The sequence below is a fragment of the Podarcis raffonei genome, chromosome 5, assembly GCF_027172205.1.
Source record: "Podarcis raffonei isolate rPodRaf1 chromosome 5, rPodRaf1.pri, whole genome shotgun sequence".
In the NCBI taxonomy this organism is placed as follows: domain Eukaryota; kingdom Metazoa; phylum Chordata; class Lepidosauria; order Squamata; family Lacertidae; genus Podarcis; species Podarcis raffonei.
In genome coordinates, this window is record NC_070606.1 from 10,084,114 (window position 1) to 10,100,379 (window position 16,266).

The 16,266-nt window shown below is 42.6% G+C and overlaps 1 protein-coding gene across 2 annotated transcripts; it reads left to right on the forward strand.

Annotated features, from left to right (window-relative positions):
- The first annotated feature begins 1,728 nt into the window (after positions 1-1,728).
- On the forward strand, positions 1,729-14,587 carry SLBP (stem-loop binding protein). 2 transcript variants are annotated; one of them, XM_053387769.1, is made up of 8 exons: positions 1,729-1,896; positions 5,466-5,594; positions 5,856-5,960; positions 7,639-7,698; positions 9,877-10,008; positions 10,467-10,616; positions 11,075-11,159; positions 13,717-14,587. In XM_053387769.1, exons 1-8 carry the CDS (start codon positions 1,850-1,852, stop codon positions 13,795-13,797), a joined length of 789 nt encoding a protein of 262 aa, XP_053243744.1. In that variant the 5' UTR covers positions 1,729-1,849; the 3' UTR covers positions 13,798-14,587. The 2 variants fall into 2 exon arrangements, with proteins under 2 accessions (XP_053243744.1, XP_053243745.1); XM_053387770.1 differs by lacking the exon at positions 1,729-1,896 and adding an exon at positions 2,031-2,125.
- The last annotated feature ends 1,679 nt before the right edge of the window (positions 14,588-16,266 follow it).

Sequence of the window (16,266 nt, forward strand, 5' to 3'; positions counted from 1 at the left end):
CTTTACCTATGCTCAGTAGTAGGCACAGAATACTTGAAGGGAGAGGGAAGGTATTCCCTGTATTTTATATTTAAGTAAATTGCTCTGCTCTGATAAATTGTTTTCTAAAGTAAATTGCTCTGCTCTGATAAATTGTTTTCTAAATTGCTCTGTTAAAATTGCTTACTATCCTGCTTTGCTGAATTTGGAAGAGGCCCACTTCCTCTTTCTGCCGGCTAGCAGACAGCGAGCAGCGGCTTTGCAAAAAGGCCAACTTCCTCTTTCTGCCGGCTAGCAGGGAGGCCCATTTCCTTTTTTTCTCTCAGCTAAGCAGAAACTGCAGTTGCTTTCTGCACATGCTCTCTGCTGCAGTAACGCAAGAGAGGAGCACACGAACAAGGGAAGGAGGTGGGCTTAGCTAGTCAGATAGCCATATGCCATATAAGGAAATAAGCTTAACCTTGCCAGCTGATTGGAGGGAATTGGGGAGATGGACATGCTCTCAGGTATAAAAATGCTTGTTTACTTGTATCGTTGTAGCCAGTCTTTGGAGAGGACTCCACTGGCTGCCTCTGCGCAGATCTCAATAAATCTCTTTTCTCTGACCAAGAAGTCTCTGGAATTGTTTTTCCCCTCTGGCCACGGGGTTGGCGGACCGCTGGACCTCCGGGTACTGCTAATCTAAGGCTTCATACTGACTTGGAGAAAACAAAGAAAACAGGCCAGGGGCCAGGACCAGATTTAGGTTTGATGAGGCCCTAAGCTACTGAAGGGCCCTTTGTATGTCCAGTTGTCCTTTCGTCAACAACAAATTGTGGCTGTTTTTTGTGTTGACTATATGCAATATGGTAACTTATGGACCTAATAGGTATCTAAAGCCATTTGCACATAACAAAAGATGTACATCATTGGAGCCTACCCAACACAAAACAAAAAACTGTTGCTGTATGTTGGTTTTATTTTATAGTGGTACCTCGGGTTAAATACTCAATTCGTTCCGGAGGTCCGTACTTAACCCGAAATTGTTCTTAACCTGATGCACCACTTTAGCTAATGGGGCCTCCTGCTGCCGCCGCACCGCTGGAGCATGATTTCTGTTCTCATCCTGAAGCAAAGTTCTTAACCCGAGGTAATATTTCTGGGTTAGTGGAGTCTGTAACCTGAAGCGTATGTAACCTGAGGTACCACTGTATATTTTGGAAATGTACATCCAGGTTTTTTCCCCTTTAAATTTTCGGGGGGGGGGCAAGAGAGTGGGGCCCTAAGCTACAGCTTGTTTAGCTTATACGTAAATCTAGCTCTATCAGGACATTGCCTCTTTTTGCCATTTGTCGTATGTCTGTGTATTTGCATTTCAGACCTTCCCGCCAACTGATCCCGCCGAGTGGGCGGAGCCTTTGAAAAGCGAGGCAAAACCGGCAGACAAAGGGAAGCGCGCGCTTCTGTGCGGGGCGGGGCGGAGCAGGCAGCTCAGAAGAATCTCCCATTGGCGCGGCCCTTGGGGGGACGTACCATCTTCATCGCTGAGGGGGGGGTAACTAATCTATGAGGGGAGAGGGGGGAATCGAGACTGCCGCTTTTGCCCCTCCCCCTTGCTAAACTGGGTTATACGCACGTCACATACACGCATATCTCGCCAAAGCGGCTTGCGAAGGCGAAACCGCGTGACTAGGACAACCCCCCCCGCCGCGCGCCCCTAATGGTAGGAGCCGCCCAGCCGGTGTTCGCGCAGGCGCTCTCTGTCTCTAGAGGCTCGCTTGAGGGAGGGGAGCGCAGTCGTTTCTTGTTTGGCGGGAGGGAAGGAAGGCGGCGGGAGCGAGGCGCTGAGGGAGAGAAGAGCGGCTATTTTCTGTTTTTATCCGGCTCAGCCATGTCGTCGCGTCAGCGGAGCCCGCTCGGTGGCCGCGCTCACAGTAGGTGCGTGTCCTCTGCCGCCTCCTGAGGGGAATTGGGGGCGGGGGCGGGGAGGGGTCGGAAGGCGACCCAGGCCCCGCTTTGTGTCGAGGGCCGCGGTTTCGTGCCTCAGCCGGCGAGGCGAAGGGAGGGCGCCGTGGGGGCCGAGAGGGCCTTCAAACTCCTTCCCACCCCCAAAATCTGCCTGTTAAGGTTTCTGTGAAGTAGGTCAGCGAGAAGGAAGGAGACCCTGGTAAGGCAAATGAGGGAACCAAGAAGAAAGGAGAAATATTTGTTTGTTTATGCGAGTAACGCCCCCCCCAATTTCATAATTTTAAGTTATTTTTTATTGATAATAGTTCAGCCATCGTTTATTATAATCGCTAAAATAATAATAATAATAATAATAATAATAATATATTATTTATACCCCGCCCATCTGGCTGAGTTTCCCCAGCTACTCTGGGCGGCTCCCAATCAAGTGTTAAAAACAGTACAGCGTTAAATATTGAAAACTTCCTCTTATAAATAATCTAAAGCAAGGACTAGCTAACTAAGGTCGAGAGAATTTCTTCTTTATTGGGTAAAAGTCATTAATTTCACGATTTGGCAGTACAGTGGTGCCCCGCAAGACGAACGCCTCGCAAGACGGAAAACCCGCTAGACGAAAGGGTTTTCCGTTTTGGAGGCGCTTCGCAAAACGAATTTCCCTATGGGCTTCCTTCGCAAGACGAAAACCCATAGGGAAATCTCTGGGACAGCAGGGAAGCGCAGCGCGTCTTCCCCGCTGTCCTCGGACCTCCTCCGAAGGCTGGCGGTGGGGCGGAGAGACCTCCTCCCGCCGCCAGGCTTCGGAAGGCTGCTCCGAAGGCTGGCGGTGGGGCGGAGAGACCTTCTCCCCGCGCCAGCCTTCGGATGGCTGTCCTGAAGACTTGCGGTGGGAGGAGGGTTTTCCTTCCCACCGCCAACATTCAGAATGCTGTTCTGAATGTTGTCGGTGGGGAGGAAAAACCCTCCTCCCACCGCAAGCCCCGGGAACAGAGGAGAAGCGCTGCGCGCCTTCCCCTCTGTTCCCGTACCTGTCCTGAAGGCTTGCGGTGGGGAGAAAAGCCCTTCTCTGCACCGCCAGCCTGGCAAGCGGTCTCCATAGGAACGCATTAATTGATTTTCAATGCATTCCTATGGGAAACCGTGCTTCGCAAGACAAAAAACTCGCAAGAAGAAAAAGCTCGCGGAACGAATTAATTTCATCTTGCGAGGCACCACTGTATAAGTAATTTTACTGGAGGATAAGAGCTAATTTTGAGAGCTGAAGTGCCACCCCCCCCCCGGACCCGGGAGTGATCCGCGAGAGAGCCTGTTGAGGAGATATAAAAGAGTTTGACAGCTGTTAAATTAGCTGTCAAGAAGGAAAAAGAGAACTTTGTTTCTGCTGTCTCTGCTGGATATATTTGTTACAATTTGGTTATATTTTGTTGAAAATAAGGAAGAACTGATACAAACTAACTTGATTTTTGGATTTGAACTGGAAGGAAGATAAAGTAACCAAAATCCCTCTAGAGGGGATCTTGGGACATTACAAGAATGGCTGAAGGAGGAAAAATTCAAGCTAAATTGGACAGAGTGTTTCTTCTCTTGGGAAAGTTACAAGGCCAAATTGATGTTTTGGCTACAAATGTTGCAACTCTGGACTTAACAGTAAACAAATTCATTGAATTTGATAAGGACTTGACTCATGAAGTTCATGCAGCTGGACAAGAAGAGAAACTTGAAAGATTTGAGAGTGTGGAGAAAGAGATATATGTTGTTTCTGAGGAAAAGGAAGGAGGAGATGTAATGTTGCAGATGACAAAGGAGAGCCAGAGGCCTGACATGATGGCTACAAAGGAAAATAAGTACTGGATGATGAAAATCTGTTTTGAATTGAAGATTGAAGAATGGAGAGATCTCCTTATGTGGAGATCTGAAGACCTACGGATTACAAATTTGATTAAGGTGAAAGTTGGAGCTTTTGGGACATTTGGACTTAAAAGGAGTAAGAAACAAGATTCGGGCTCCACTTTTAAGTATGGAGGTCTGGCTGGAAGAAATATGGACCCTATCGGGACAGAGCTTCTCCGAGATCTGGTGTTTAATATTAAGGACTACCAAAAAAAACCGGCAGAGAGGAATTGAGAGAGAATTAAGAGCCTCGGACGTGAGGTCTCCAGGCTGATAGTAGACTAAGACTGATGGACATTTGTTGGGGATTGAAACCGGGAAAGGGGGGGGGTTGGGAAATCCAAAGGGTGCAGAATTATAATCTGTTTTTTTAATTTTGTTTTGTTATTAGTATGAAAATTGGGGATTTCGTGGAAGGGAATTTGGGTCGACTTTAGAAAAAAGTTTTAAGAATGAGCACTGATGTTTAAATACTGATGTTTATAAGTTAAAATTGGTTTTTTAAAAATGAATTAAATATAAAAAGGTCAAAAATTGGGGACAAGAACTTGTTGAATTAACAATTTGAATTGGAATATAAGAAGGGGAGGTGTGGGGAAGTCAGGGAAATATGTTATTGAAAATAAGGATTGTAAACTTTATGTGTTTTTAACTTTTTTTCCTTTTTTGTGATTTTTTAATGTATAAAGGTGGAAAAACTCAATAAATATCTTAAAAAAAAAAAAAAACTTCCCTGAAGTGCTGTCTTATTTGCCGATGTTCTGAGAGTTCATTTTCTTGTGTGCTGTTCCAATAGGCCGTGGAACAACAGATAGACAGGACACTTTGGGACGCATCTATTTCCGAAATAGAGGAAACTCTAAACTGGAGGGACTATTGGAGAGAACAGCTCTGCTCATGAAACAGTCTTAATAAGACCGGCTTTCTCAACCTTGGGTCCCCAGATGTTGTTGGACTACAACTCCCATCATCTGTGACTGCTGGCTAGGGATGATGGGAGTTGTAGTCTTAAGAACATCTGGGGACCGAAGGTTGAGAAAGGCTGGTCTAGGGCAGTGTTCCCCAACCTTGGGCCTCCAGCTGTTTTTGGACTACAACTCCCATCATCCCTCGCTAGCAAGACCAGTGGTCAAGGATGATGGGAATTGTAGTCCAAAAACAGCTGGAGGCCCAAGGTTGGGGAACACTGGTCTAGGGGGTACAGGAGAGACTCTTTGTGCTAAATGTTTGTCAGTAAATATTCCACATCTAGGGTGCAGTTTTAAGATGTGCGGTTAAAACACCAACATGCAGTACTTTGTCAAGTCATCTGAGGGCGGGGTTTTTTTTTTTAAGATTATCCCCCCCTTCTCTCTATCCATATAGTTGTAAAGTCCTCAGGGGGCATAAGTAGAACAATCCAATTATGATTTAAATTTTGTATTTTTAAAATATATATATTAAATTTGTATGCCGGCTATACCTGCAGGACTCAATGTGGCTCACAGGATAAAATCACAATATAAAAACACAAAATGCATAATCAAAATAAAAACAAGAATGGCAGCCCAATAACAACCCCATAACCCTCCCCAACAAGCATTTTCTAGTGACTTTATAGTCTACATATACAAAATTGTTTACAGTTTCACTTTCTGATTGCTTCCTCACAGACCACCAGCTCGTTGGACTCAAGGAAGGAAGCGTGGAGCAGATGGCAAACACAGAAGCACACATGATCCAAGCATGTCCAATTCTGATGATAAAAATACATGCAGTTTGTCAGACAGTAGGCCAGATAGGTATGTATACAAAGTATGCTGAACTTAAAGCACAGTTAAAGTTAACTTTTAACGCATAGATGATATGCAGCAATTTTTGACAACTGATTATGCACTTGCAGCATACTAGGTGTATACTACACTTTTAGAGGAAGTTAAATGCAAAAATTCAAATTGAATTGTTTAATTTGTGGGCCTACTGGTACAGGACACATTTTATTGTACTTTAAAAAATATTGTTTTAAAGCTGCAATTCTATATTTATTGGGATTTGGTTTATAGTTTCACAACACCAGAAGGCCACAAACCCCGTTCACGATGTTCAGACTGGGGAAGTGCAGTTGAAGAAGATGAAATGCGGACTAATGTTAATAAAGAAATGGCAAGGTATGGCTGCATAATTCATTAAAAATATTTGTTGGGATGTAGAAATATTCAGTGGCTGCCTACTACTGATGAGATCAAAACCACCAGAATGCCTATATTACGCAAATCCAATTGAAAAAACGTAATAGGCTGTATGATAACAGCTTCTCATAGTGTCAAATTCAACATTGTGAAATAATATATTGAAGTATTAATATATTATGTCACGATGTTGATTTTGACAGTATGAGAAGCTGTATCTAATTTTTGAGAAGTAGTTTCTAGTAAATAACTTTGTAATTGTCATCATACAGCCTATTACGTTTACGTGTTTTAGTACTGATGAGATGGCCAAATTTTAACTATCTTACTTGGATGCTAGAAGTAGATCTTATTCTGAACGTGAGAGCATTGTGATTTATTCCTCTGAGCAGTGAGTTGAGAATAATAATATTGAAAACTCCCATATTCAGGAAAAGAGAACATTTTGGTCTTTTTCATTTGGCAACAAAAACAATTATTGATTATGTTATATTGTACAAAGTTATAATCTAACTTTATTGTAAGTCTTTGAGAGAAAATAATTGGTCTGTAAAGTGGGATAAAATATAGTAAAACAATTATGTAATGATAAAACTACCCATTTTGGATAAGTTTATTGGTATGCGAGCAGCCTGGGAAGTGACCTAGTAAGCTATATTAGTTGTTGCTTTTTGTTCTTGTCTTAGATCTTCATGGGCATTGCAGCTAGGGAGGGGAGGGTTAATCTTCCCCAACCACAATATCCCTAAAAATCACCTCTTTACCTGCACAGGAATTTATGCTTGCAAAATATTCACAACAGTTAAAAGGCTGTTTTCAATCCTAAATGGAGGTGGGGAAGGGGTTCTTGCTGTGCATGGGAAAGGAAGGGCCATAACTTCCCAGCAGTAATATCTCCAGGTCTCCTGCACTGAAATGCTTGCTTTCTCTTGCAAGACTGAGTGAATCTGTAGTCTTTGTTGGGGGCTGCTTAACATTTGGGGAGTACAGCTCAAGTAGGGAAAATAAATTAGGAAATGATTATTATGGTCTGCTTGAATAAAACAATTAAAGCTATTTATTTATTTATTGTAGTTATGATTGAAGGATTTACATCTTGTTTTCTAATAATATTTTTAAGATATGTGTGTAGTAATTTTCTTAATTAAGAAAAGGGGAATACTTTTTGAAGTCTAAATGATACAGAGGTGAAGAGGCTCCCAATGATACACCTGGCATGTGGGCCAGTAATTTGCCACCTCTGAGCCACATGGTATCATTGTAATGTTAAAGTTGGTAAATCACTGTTATGAGTCGGATTGTTAAACTGGAAACAATTGCACCTATGCTGTTAAGTGCTTGGGAAAAGGATTCTGCTGTAGCTATTACAAGGGCAACATAACTTAAAGCTGAATGCAGTAATGACGTCAGATGTAAAGGTTTTTGGGAGAAGCTTACAGTTTCTTTACTTTGAGCAACTGTTCTGATTATGAAGAGATTGAATGGGTCCTACTCAACTGAGTATTTATTAAATAAGCCTCAATATCAGGTGACCAAGATTTAACGTTTCAGCAGTTAGCAGCCTTATGTAAAGGTCCTGCATCTTCGTACTGCAATACGAGTGGCTATGATAATAAAATAGTGGAAATGTGTGCTAAAATAAAAGTACATTTTGTAGATACAAAAGAAAACTCTTGATAAATGAATATGGAAGAGAGAGGAAGCTGTCTTCTGGAAGGTAAGAGTCAAATACTCATCTGTTGGGTGTGGTGAAATGCTTATTTTGAACTATACTGTTTTTCTGCTTAGCTATGAAAAAGCTAGAGCTTTCCTGTTCTTTAATGTATCCGTTTAGCCCTCATTATCAGTCCTTCGCTAGTGAGTGCTTTTACTCCACCCTTCAGGGTGCTTTGGAGGTGGCTTACAAAATAACAAAATAAAGTACTACACCCACACATCTAAAATCTTTCGTTCTAGAAGTTGCATAAATCTCAAACCAAATGTAACACACTTTTAGTTTTAAAAGGCTAGAAAAATAAAAAAAGGTATTTGCCTGGCACCTAAATGAGAACTTTCTTATTTCTAAGAAAGCCTCTCAGGACAGAGCATTACAAAGCTAGAATACCAATACTGAGAAGTGATGACCCACTGCCCCGGATGGCAAAATAATGACCTTTGCTTAAGATTTTACTGTACAGACATGCACATGTGAGATAGGTACCCCAGGTGCCTTCAGGTACCCCAGTCCTAAGCTGAGAAGCACTTAAAAGCAAACACCTTGAACTGAGCCCAGAATATTGATTGGGGTCTAGTTAGAATTGGGAGCCACTGGTTTAGTATGATCATAACACATAGCCCCAGCAACCGTGTTTTGAACTAATTGGGGTTTACAAACACCTTCAAAGGCAGCCTTTGTGTAAAGTGCATTACAGTAGTCCAATCTAAAGGGTACCACCAGAGCATGGCTGAGGTCAAGCTACATAGCAGAGTGGATAGAGGGTTTAGGAGGGCAGAAATGGTGTCCAGTACAAGCCCCAATAGTGCCAAAAGGTTCGAGGTTGGCTGAAACCCTGAAAAGGTGCCAAACTCCAGAAAAACTTGCTAAAATGTTTAATAATAAATAATCTACATGTTGGAGATGTAACAGAGAAATTGGGTCTTATTTGCATATGTGGTGGAAGTGTACAGACATCTGTGTATTTCGGAATAATACATATGAAGAATTAAAAAAAATATTTCAATTTACATTAAAAAAGGCCAGAAATATTTCTATTAAGCATATTGCCAAAAGAAATAGGGAAATCGAAAAGAACATTATTCATGTATGGGATAACGGCGGCCAGAATTTTAGTAGCAAGAAATTGGAAAAATACAACAATACCTAACACGGAAGATTGGCAAATCCTAATGGTAGAATAACTGCAGCTAGCAAAGGTGACAGGAAGGATAAGATGCCAAACAAAACAAATCGTCTATAAGGATTGGAAAATATTTAAAAAATACTTTAAAAACTATGGTATAAAAGGAAACCTCTTGGCAGAATTAGACTGACCCTTGTATTGTATAAATATAAGTTCGTAGGGAGGAAAAAAGAAACTATATAAGAAATATGTAACTGCAGTATATGCTAACCAATAGATAAAGTACAGTGAGACTAACTGGAAGTCATTTTTAATTTTTCTCTTTACAAGTTTTATAATTGTTTTCATTATTGGGAGTATAAATGATGTTAGTCATATTAATTTTGCTGTTTCTTATATTGTTGTTTTTTGTTTGCTTTTTCTATTGTTTGCCTGCTTGCTTGCGTTTATGTTTGTTTGTTTGTTTGTTTTCTCTTCATAAATGTACTTATTTTACAACAATAAAGATGAATTCAAAGTGAAACCCTGAAAAGGAGCACATCCATTTCACCATGGGGATACATTTCAGTACAGCATCCCACCACCATCTTATGCGCAACCGCATTTATGTTGGCCACTGCTAAATAAACAGTTTGGCCTCCCCTTGTTCGGGGCTGCTGCCTGAGTGAGGGACGACTGCCTGCGATCAACCAGCAGTGCAGGGTGGGAGGTGCCTTCTCTCTGCTTCTCTTCCATTGCATGCCTGCACCCCCCTCCTGGCACCAGTTCTGGTGGCGCCCTTCTTGCACTGGTTCCTTGCAGACAGGCAGGCTGGGCAGAGACCCTGGGCAATTTCCAGGCTGAGTCCTCCCTGTGTGCCTTCCTTAAAAGTGGGGTGCTCCCCACTTTATGTAATTACACTTTATGAGTGTAGGGGCCTGGAACGTAACCCCTGTGTAAGTCGGGGGACACCTATACTTTATTCTGTTACAGTTTCGTTAGTATTTATATAGTGCTGTTAACTTGTCATGAAAAAGGTAGATTAAAAAAAATAAAAATCATCATTATATTTTCAGTTCTGACTCTAAGGAGTCCACAGCAGCAGTGGAACTTGAGACGGATGAGGCTGTTCTGATGAGGAGACAGAAACAAATAAATTATGGGAAGAACACACTGGCATATGACAGATATATTCGAGAAGTTCCAAAGTATGTTTTCTTGTTTACCAGGAACGTTTGGGTTTTCTTTTATAACTTGCTATTGGTTTCATTGCAGACACTTAGGGCAAACGTAAAGTATGGCTTGATTCTAATATACTGCCTTCGTTAAAGAATATAGCTATTTTTCACCCATAGTCTTATTTTAATTTGATGTTAGATTTTTGAATATGTTTTAGCGGTTCTGTGATTACTCACTTGAACAGGTCAGTTGTCTTTTGAAGTATACAGGCAGATAATGTTCTAAATTGAAGCATTCAGATATGTGTCAAATTAAGCAACTGTTTTGCTAAATTGCTAAAGGCAATAGTAAGCAGAAAGAATGGCACTAATGAAGTGAGATTTTGATTAATTAAAAATTACTGTAATTAATGCTTGGTCTTGCATTTGGAATAAAAGCATTGCTTGGTTTAAAATGCCATGTAAACAGTTTTTAATTTTTGTTCCAGGTGTCTACGAGTTCCAGGGGTTCATCCAAGGACTCCCAATAAATTTAAGAAGTATAGCCGAAGATCCTGGGACCAACAAATCAGACTGTGGAAAGTTGCACTTCATTTTTGGGACCCTCCTGGTGAGAGAAGTTGTGACATGCAAGTAATGTAAGTACCAGGTATCTTTAGAGTGAATAGAAACTAATAACTTAAAAGAATGAGGGACTGTCTGTTTAGATCTTAAGAATTTCAGTTATAGTGATCTTCTCCTTAATATAGCTAGGCTTAAGAGAGTTATTCAATTTAGACTTCGTTTTAAAGCAAAGTTTAGCATATAATCTGCGTAACGGGTGAGATTAAGAACATTGATTTTCAGTAGCATTTATACACATATAACTGTGTGACTCAGAACTAAGACTGCCTTAACTCCCAGAAGTATTTCAGAATTAATGCGAAAACCAGCATTACCAAGCTTAAATAGCTATCAAAATACAGCTATGGGGCCAGATGTATAAACTTGGAAACCATAGGCCTGGAATCTTGGTTCTGATCACTCATAGACATTGCTTGGGCAATATATAACTGTCAAAAATTAATAACTGATAATTGCTTTTCTCCCTTCATAGTAGTCCTGTTGATCTTGGTGACATGGAAACAGAATCTATAGGAAGTAATTCTGCTGGGTCACAAGGAAGCTCTCAGGATAATGATGTAAGTACTTTGAAGCCTGGAATAAATATTTTGTTAGTCCTGCTTCAGTATCCATTACTGTTAGGGTGCTAGATCACTGATTAACCCAATCTTGCAACAAAGTCTGAAAGGTACTAGCTGCTTGCCAAAAGCTAGTGGACTGCCAACAGCTGATGCACTGCTGGGTTTGTTGATCTTGAACTACCCAGTACCTGCTTGTTTTTGTCTCCAGAGCTACCTCATCAGAGTTAATAGCACCTCTATTTTTTCCATAGGCATTGTAAAACTCTTCTTCCATTGTGTTCTCCACTTTCCCATGCCTCTTCTGTCCCTCTTTTCTCAACCCACCCAGTACAGAATGTGTTTCCCCTTCCTTTAGTGTGTTTGTGTATACTTTTCCCACCCACCTCACATGCTTGCATATGTCATTTCTCTCCTCCCACCCTGCCAACTTTTTCTGCCTTTAGTATACAGCCCTTGCTAGGTGATACATTTTCCTTAACCAGATCGACATATCTGACAAAAGTTGCATTATGAACATCTTTCAGAGTGACCTCCCACCATAAGTTAGAATAATCTTAACTACAGTGGTGCCCCGCAAGACGAACGCCTCGCAAGACGAAAAACCCGCTAGACAAAAGGGTTTTCCGTTTTAGAGGCGCTTCGCAAAACGAATTTCCCTATGGGCTTCCTTCGCAAGACGAAAGCCCATAGGGAAATCTCCGGGACAGCGGGGAAGCACAGCGCGTCTTCCCCACTGTCCTCGGACCTCCTCCGAAGGCTGGCGGCAGGAGGAGGTCTCTCCGCCCCACCGCCAGCCTTCGGAAGGCTGCTCCGAAGGCTGCCGGTGGGGCGGAGAGACCTCCTCCCGCCGCCAGCCTTCGGAGCAGCCATTCGAAGGCTGCCGGTGGGGCGGAGAGACCTCCTCCCGCTGCCAGCCTTCGGAAGGCTGCTCCGAAGGCTGGCGGCGGGAGGAGGTCTCTCCGCCCCACCGCCAGCCTTCGGAAGGCTGCTCCGAAGGCTGGCGGTGGGGCGGAGAGACCTCCTCCCGCCGCCAGCCTTCAGAAGGCTCCTCCGAAGGCTGGCGGTGGGGCGGAGAGACCTTCTCCCCGCGCCAGCCTTCGGATGGCTGTCCTGAAGACTTGCGGTGGGAGGAGGGTTTTCCTTCCCACCGCCAACATTCAGAATGCTGTTCTGAATGTTGGCGGTGGGGAGGAAAAAACCTCCTCCCACTGCAAGCCCCGGGAACAGAGGAGAAGCGCTGCGCGCCTTCCCCTCTGTTCCCATACCTGTCCTGAAGGCTTGCGGTGGGGAGAAAAGCCCTTCTCCGCACTGCCAGCCTGGCAAGCGGTCTCCATAGGAACGCATTAATTGATTTTCAATGCATTCCTATGGGAAACCGTGCTTCGCAAGACGAAAAACTCGCAAGAAGAAAAAACTTGCGGAACGAATTAATTTCGTCTTTGGAGGCACCACTGTATTATGGCATTGCAGCGTTTCAGCAATTGTAGAGGGAGAGGTTTCACGAACAACAGGAAGTTGATGATCAGTTTTCCTTTTCCATTCCCACATAGCATGGACGTTATTTTAAGTTGTTCTGTGTCTTCAGAGGAATAATTGAAGTGTCACATTACAGTATAGAACATAAAGGTTTACAGGGGAGAAAGGATGATTTGCACAGTCATAGGAAATTTACAAAAATTTGCAAAAGGGGGAAAAGGATGATTCGCACAGTCATAGGAAATTTACAAAAGCTGAGATAAACAAAGGTTGTGGTTCAAAATCTTATTGCCATTGACTGCTGCTGTGATGTCATGAATGATTCAATATTACAATTGCTGAGATTTGCTTTATGAAAGACCTGAAGGTTGTGGCTTTTTGTGAAAAGTGCAAAGCAAAGAGAATCAATTCAGTAATTAAGTTATAAGTGAAGGTGTGATGCAATGATGGCAAAAAAAATGAGGTTTGAGTGAGTGAGTAGTAGATAAAGGGTGAATGTTGGACAGGAAGGGAAAATGTCTTAAATTTTCACAGATCTGCCTTTTCTTCCTGAGAAAAACCATAATGGTGTGAGGTAGAGGTATCCAGAACTTAGGAAAAATTAAAGCCATCTAGTTGCCCTTCTGTGCTATTGAATCCCCTTGGCAAGATACAATTCTTTAAAGTGGTACCTCTGGTTGCGAACTTAATTTGTTACAGAGGTCCGTTCTTAAGCTGAAACCGTTCTTAACATGAGGTGTGCTTTCGCTAATGGGGCTTCCTGCTGCCGCCGCACTGCTGGCGTGCGACTTCTGCTCACATCCCGGGGCAAAGTTTGTAACTAGGGGCATCTACTTCCGGGTTACTGGAGCTCATTACTCGAAGCGTTCATAAGGAGGACGGTACGTAACCCGAGGTTCCACTGTACTTTGGAAAAATTTTGCACTAATGATCAACAGAGTGTGAATTCCCAGGAGTGAGATTTTCCGTACCCCACTTAGAGACAATTGTAGCTAAGCAGTATATGAATTGTTCAAATAAATAAATAATAGCTTATCTATTTGTCTTGTTTGTTAATCAAGTTTTCCATTTGTTTTAGGAAAACTGCACAGGCACACCCACCAAAGTGAGAAGCATTGACCACCTGGTGGAAGATGAATTTGAGCTGGAGACATGTTAGGTTTTGACATACTTTATGACTGTAAAGCATGCATTCTACTGGCTGCTTTTTGAGAAAGGAATGTCTTACTCAGAGGACACATACACCTGAAACTGTCTTATCTAACAGTCTGGAGAACTGGAGTATGGCAGCTGTGAAATTGCAATCAATGTTTTCGCCTGACTACTTTTTTTATATACAAAGCATAAAACTTGAGTTATATGTAATTGAGTGATTGCCTAATTTTATGTATACTCAGGAGGTAGCTTTATAAACAGTTTAATTATAGTTCAGAAGATAAACCAGCCCAGACAATGTTGACACACTTGAAGAGCTTGAACACTTGACACATTAGGAGAACTTCAGCATTGGTGCTGAGCTATTGGCTCTTGTCCATAGACAAAGAATATGATAGGCAGCAAGTAGTAGTTCAGTCTGTCCTATAATTCATATTGCAAAGGACCACTTATTGATAGCACAAGGCAGTGGCATTTTATTGAACCTTTGTGTTCTTCAGATATTGACAACATGTGTGCAATAACAAGGTAATGAGTGTGAACAGGCTCTTTATGATAAAAGGCTTTGACCCAGTTTCCAGGTCCACCTTATGGTGTCAGCTCTCAAGTTTATTCTAAATTGATGCTTGTAAATAGTTGTGTGCAGAACTTCACTAACTTTTAAAGAAGAATTAATGAACAGAACTTTGGAGACTGTTGACTTATTTTTTTCATAATGTAAAGCTATAGACTTTTTACTAAAACAGTTGCTGTTTTGTATGGGATAAGGCATAAATAAAGCAAGTACATCTTTATGTGTATGGTGCAAACACTGTCATGAAAACATTCTGCAACTAAGATGCAAAGAGATGAAAGATCAAATTCTGTGCTGCCAGACCACTTGGAAACTGATGATCACAGTGCCAGCAGTGTGCACAACGTACCACCACTCAGAATCAGGCCAAAAATCCATGGATGTTTGGAAGTAAATCCTACAGAATTCAGTAGCATTCATATCTACCTTGTTAGGATTGCAGCTCAAGATTGAGGTCCTCAGCATACAATTGAGATTTAAGGGACAAAAATGTATTAAAGAGTGATAAAGTATTGGGAGGATTCTACTGTTGGAAACTGATGTAGAATCTGTTTGACTGGAACTCTGTTGGGGATATGGGGGCCAATATGTAGCTGTGGAAATGCTAGGACAAATTGAAGGTGCCCTGAGGGAAGAGAGATGCGGGGAAGTGGAGAAAATTGAAGTAGTGTTTTCCAGTTCTTAAAGCACAAGTGGGTGACTTGAAGCCCCTGATCTCTTCTGAAACCAACCCCGTCTTCCATCCTATCAGTTTGTTTTCTAGTTTTTCCTGGCTTTTTGAAATTGTTTTCCCTCTTTCAATGTAGTTTCAGAACAACTGGGAGAGGCAGTTTGTTGTTTTAATCTGCCACCCAATAGGGCTTTTATTCCACAAATTGTTTCACTTTTGCCATGTATGTATGTTTGTCTTACTAGTTGGAAAGGAGCTAATTTCACTTTCCAGAACATAAGGCAATATTGGTCTTGCAAGCAATGTGTGAGGGGAAATGGCACTCTGCACACTTGTTATTTAGTCGTGTCTGACCTCATGGACCAGAGCACGCCAGGCACTCCTGTCTTCACTCTGCAACTGGCATTTCATGCATACTACCTCCAAGTGGCTAAAGGTAAAGGGACCCTTGACCATCAAGTCCAGGCGTGACCAACTCTGGGGTTGCGGCGCTCATCTCGCTTTATTGGCCGAGGGAGCTGGTGTACAGCTTCCGGGTCATGTGACCAGCATGACTAAGCCGCTTCTGGCGAACCAGAGCAGTGCACGGAAACGCCGTTTACCTTCCCACCGGAGCAGTACCTATTTATCTACTTGCACTTTGACGAGCTTTTGAACTGCTAGGTTGGCAGGAGCAGGGACTGAGCAACGTGAGCTCACCCCGTCGCGGGGATTCCAACCGCTGACCAGTCGGCAAGTCCTAGGCTCTGTGGTTTAACCCACGGCGCCACCCGCGTCATTTGCTAGTTAAGGTGTCCAATAAGCTCTAGACAGATTTCACTTAAAATCCCTTTTCCAGTGTAGTACAGGATACCTTCAATTAGATGACCCCTGAGCTCCCTTTCAATTCATGCTGTACAGATGGGCCACAAAATTAATACTATTATTATTTATTAAATTTCTATACCACCCTTCATCAGAGGATCCTTGGGTGGTTTACAGCATTAAACAGAAAAGGGCTGCAATAGTGGAAAAGCCAGTTTTATCTACTTTACTGAGTTGGCTCCCACCTCCCTCCGTCCCTCCCTCCCTCTTCCATCCGGGAAAGAGAAGGAAAGGAAAACCTGTAAAAGGCAGGGCATCGACGCCTCTGGCTCGAGCATGCGCAGTGCCTGCTCTCGAAGGGCACAGTGGGCGGGGCAGGCCGGCGGTTGCCCGCAGGTCGCGAGCGGTGGGCGGAGCCAGAGCCT

Excerpts from the sequence above, each read along its gene's own strand:
- SLBP (XM_053387769.1), top strand. The coding sequence starts at position 1,850 with ATGTCGTCGCGTCAGCGGAGCCCGCTCGGTGGCCGCGCTCACAGTAG. Across the intron at positions 5,961-7,638 it reads GTTAATAAAGAAATGGCAAG|ATACAAAAGAAAACTCTTGA; the intron begins GTATGGCTGCAT and ends TACATTTTGTAG. Across the intron at positions 10,617-11,074 it reads AGTTGTGACATGCAAGTAAT|TAGTCCTGTTGATCTTGGTG; the intron begins GTAAGTACCAGG and ends CTCCCTTCATAG.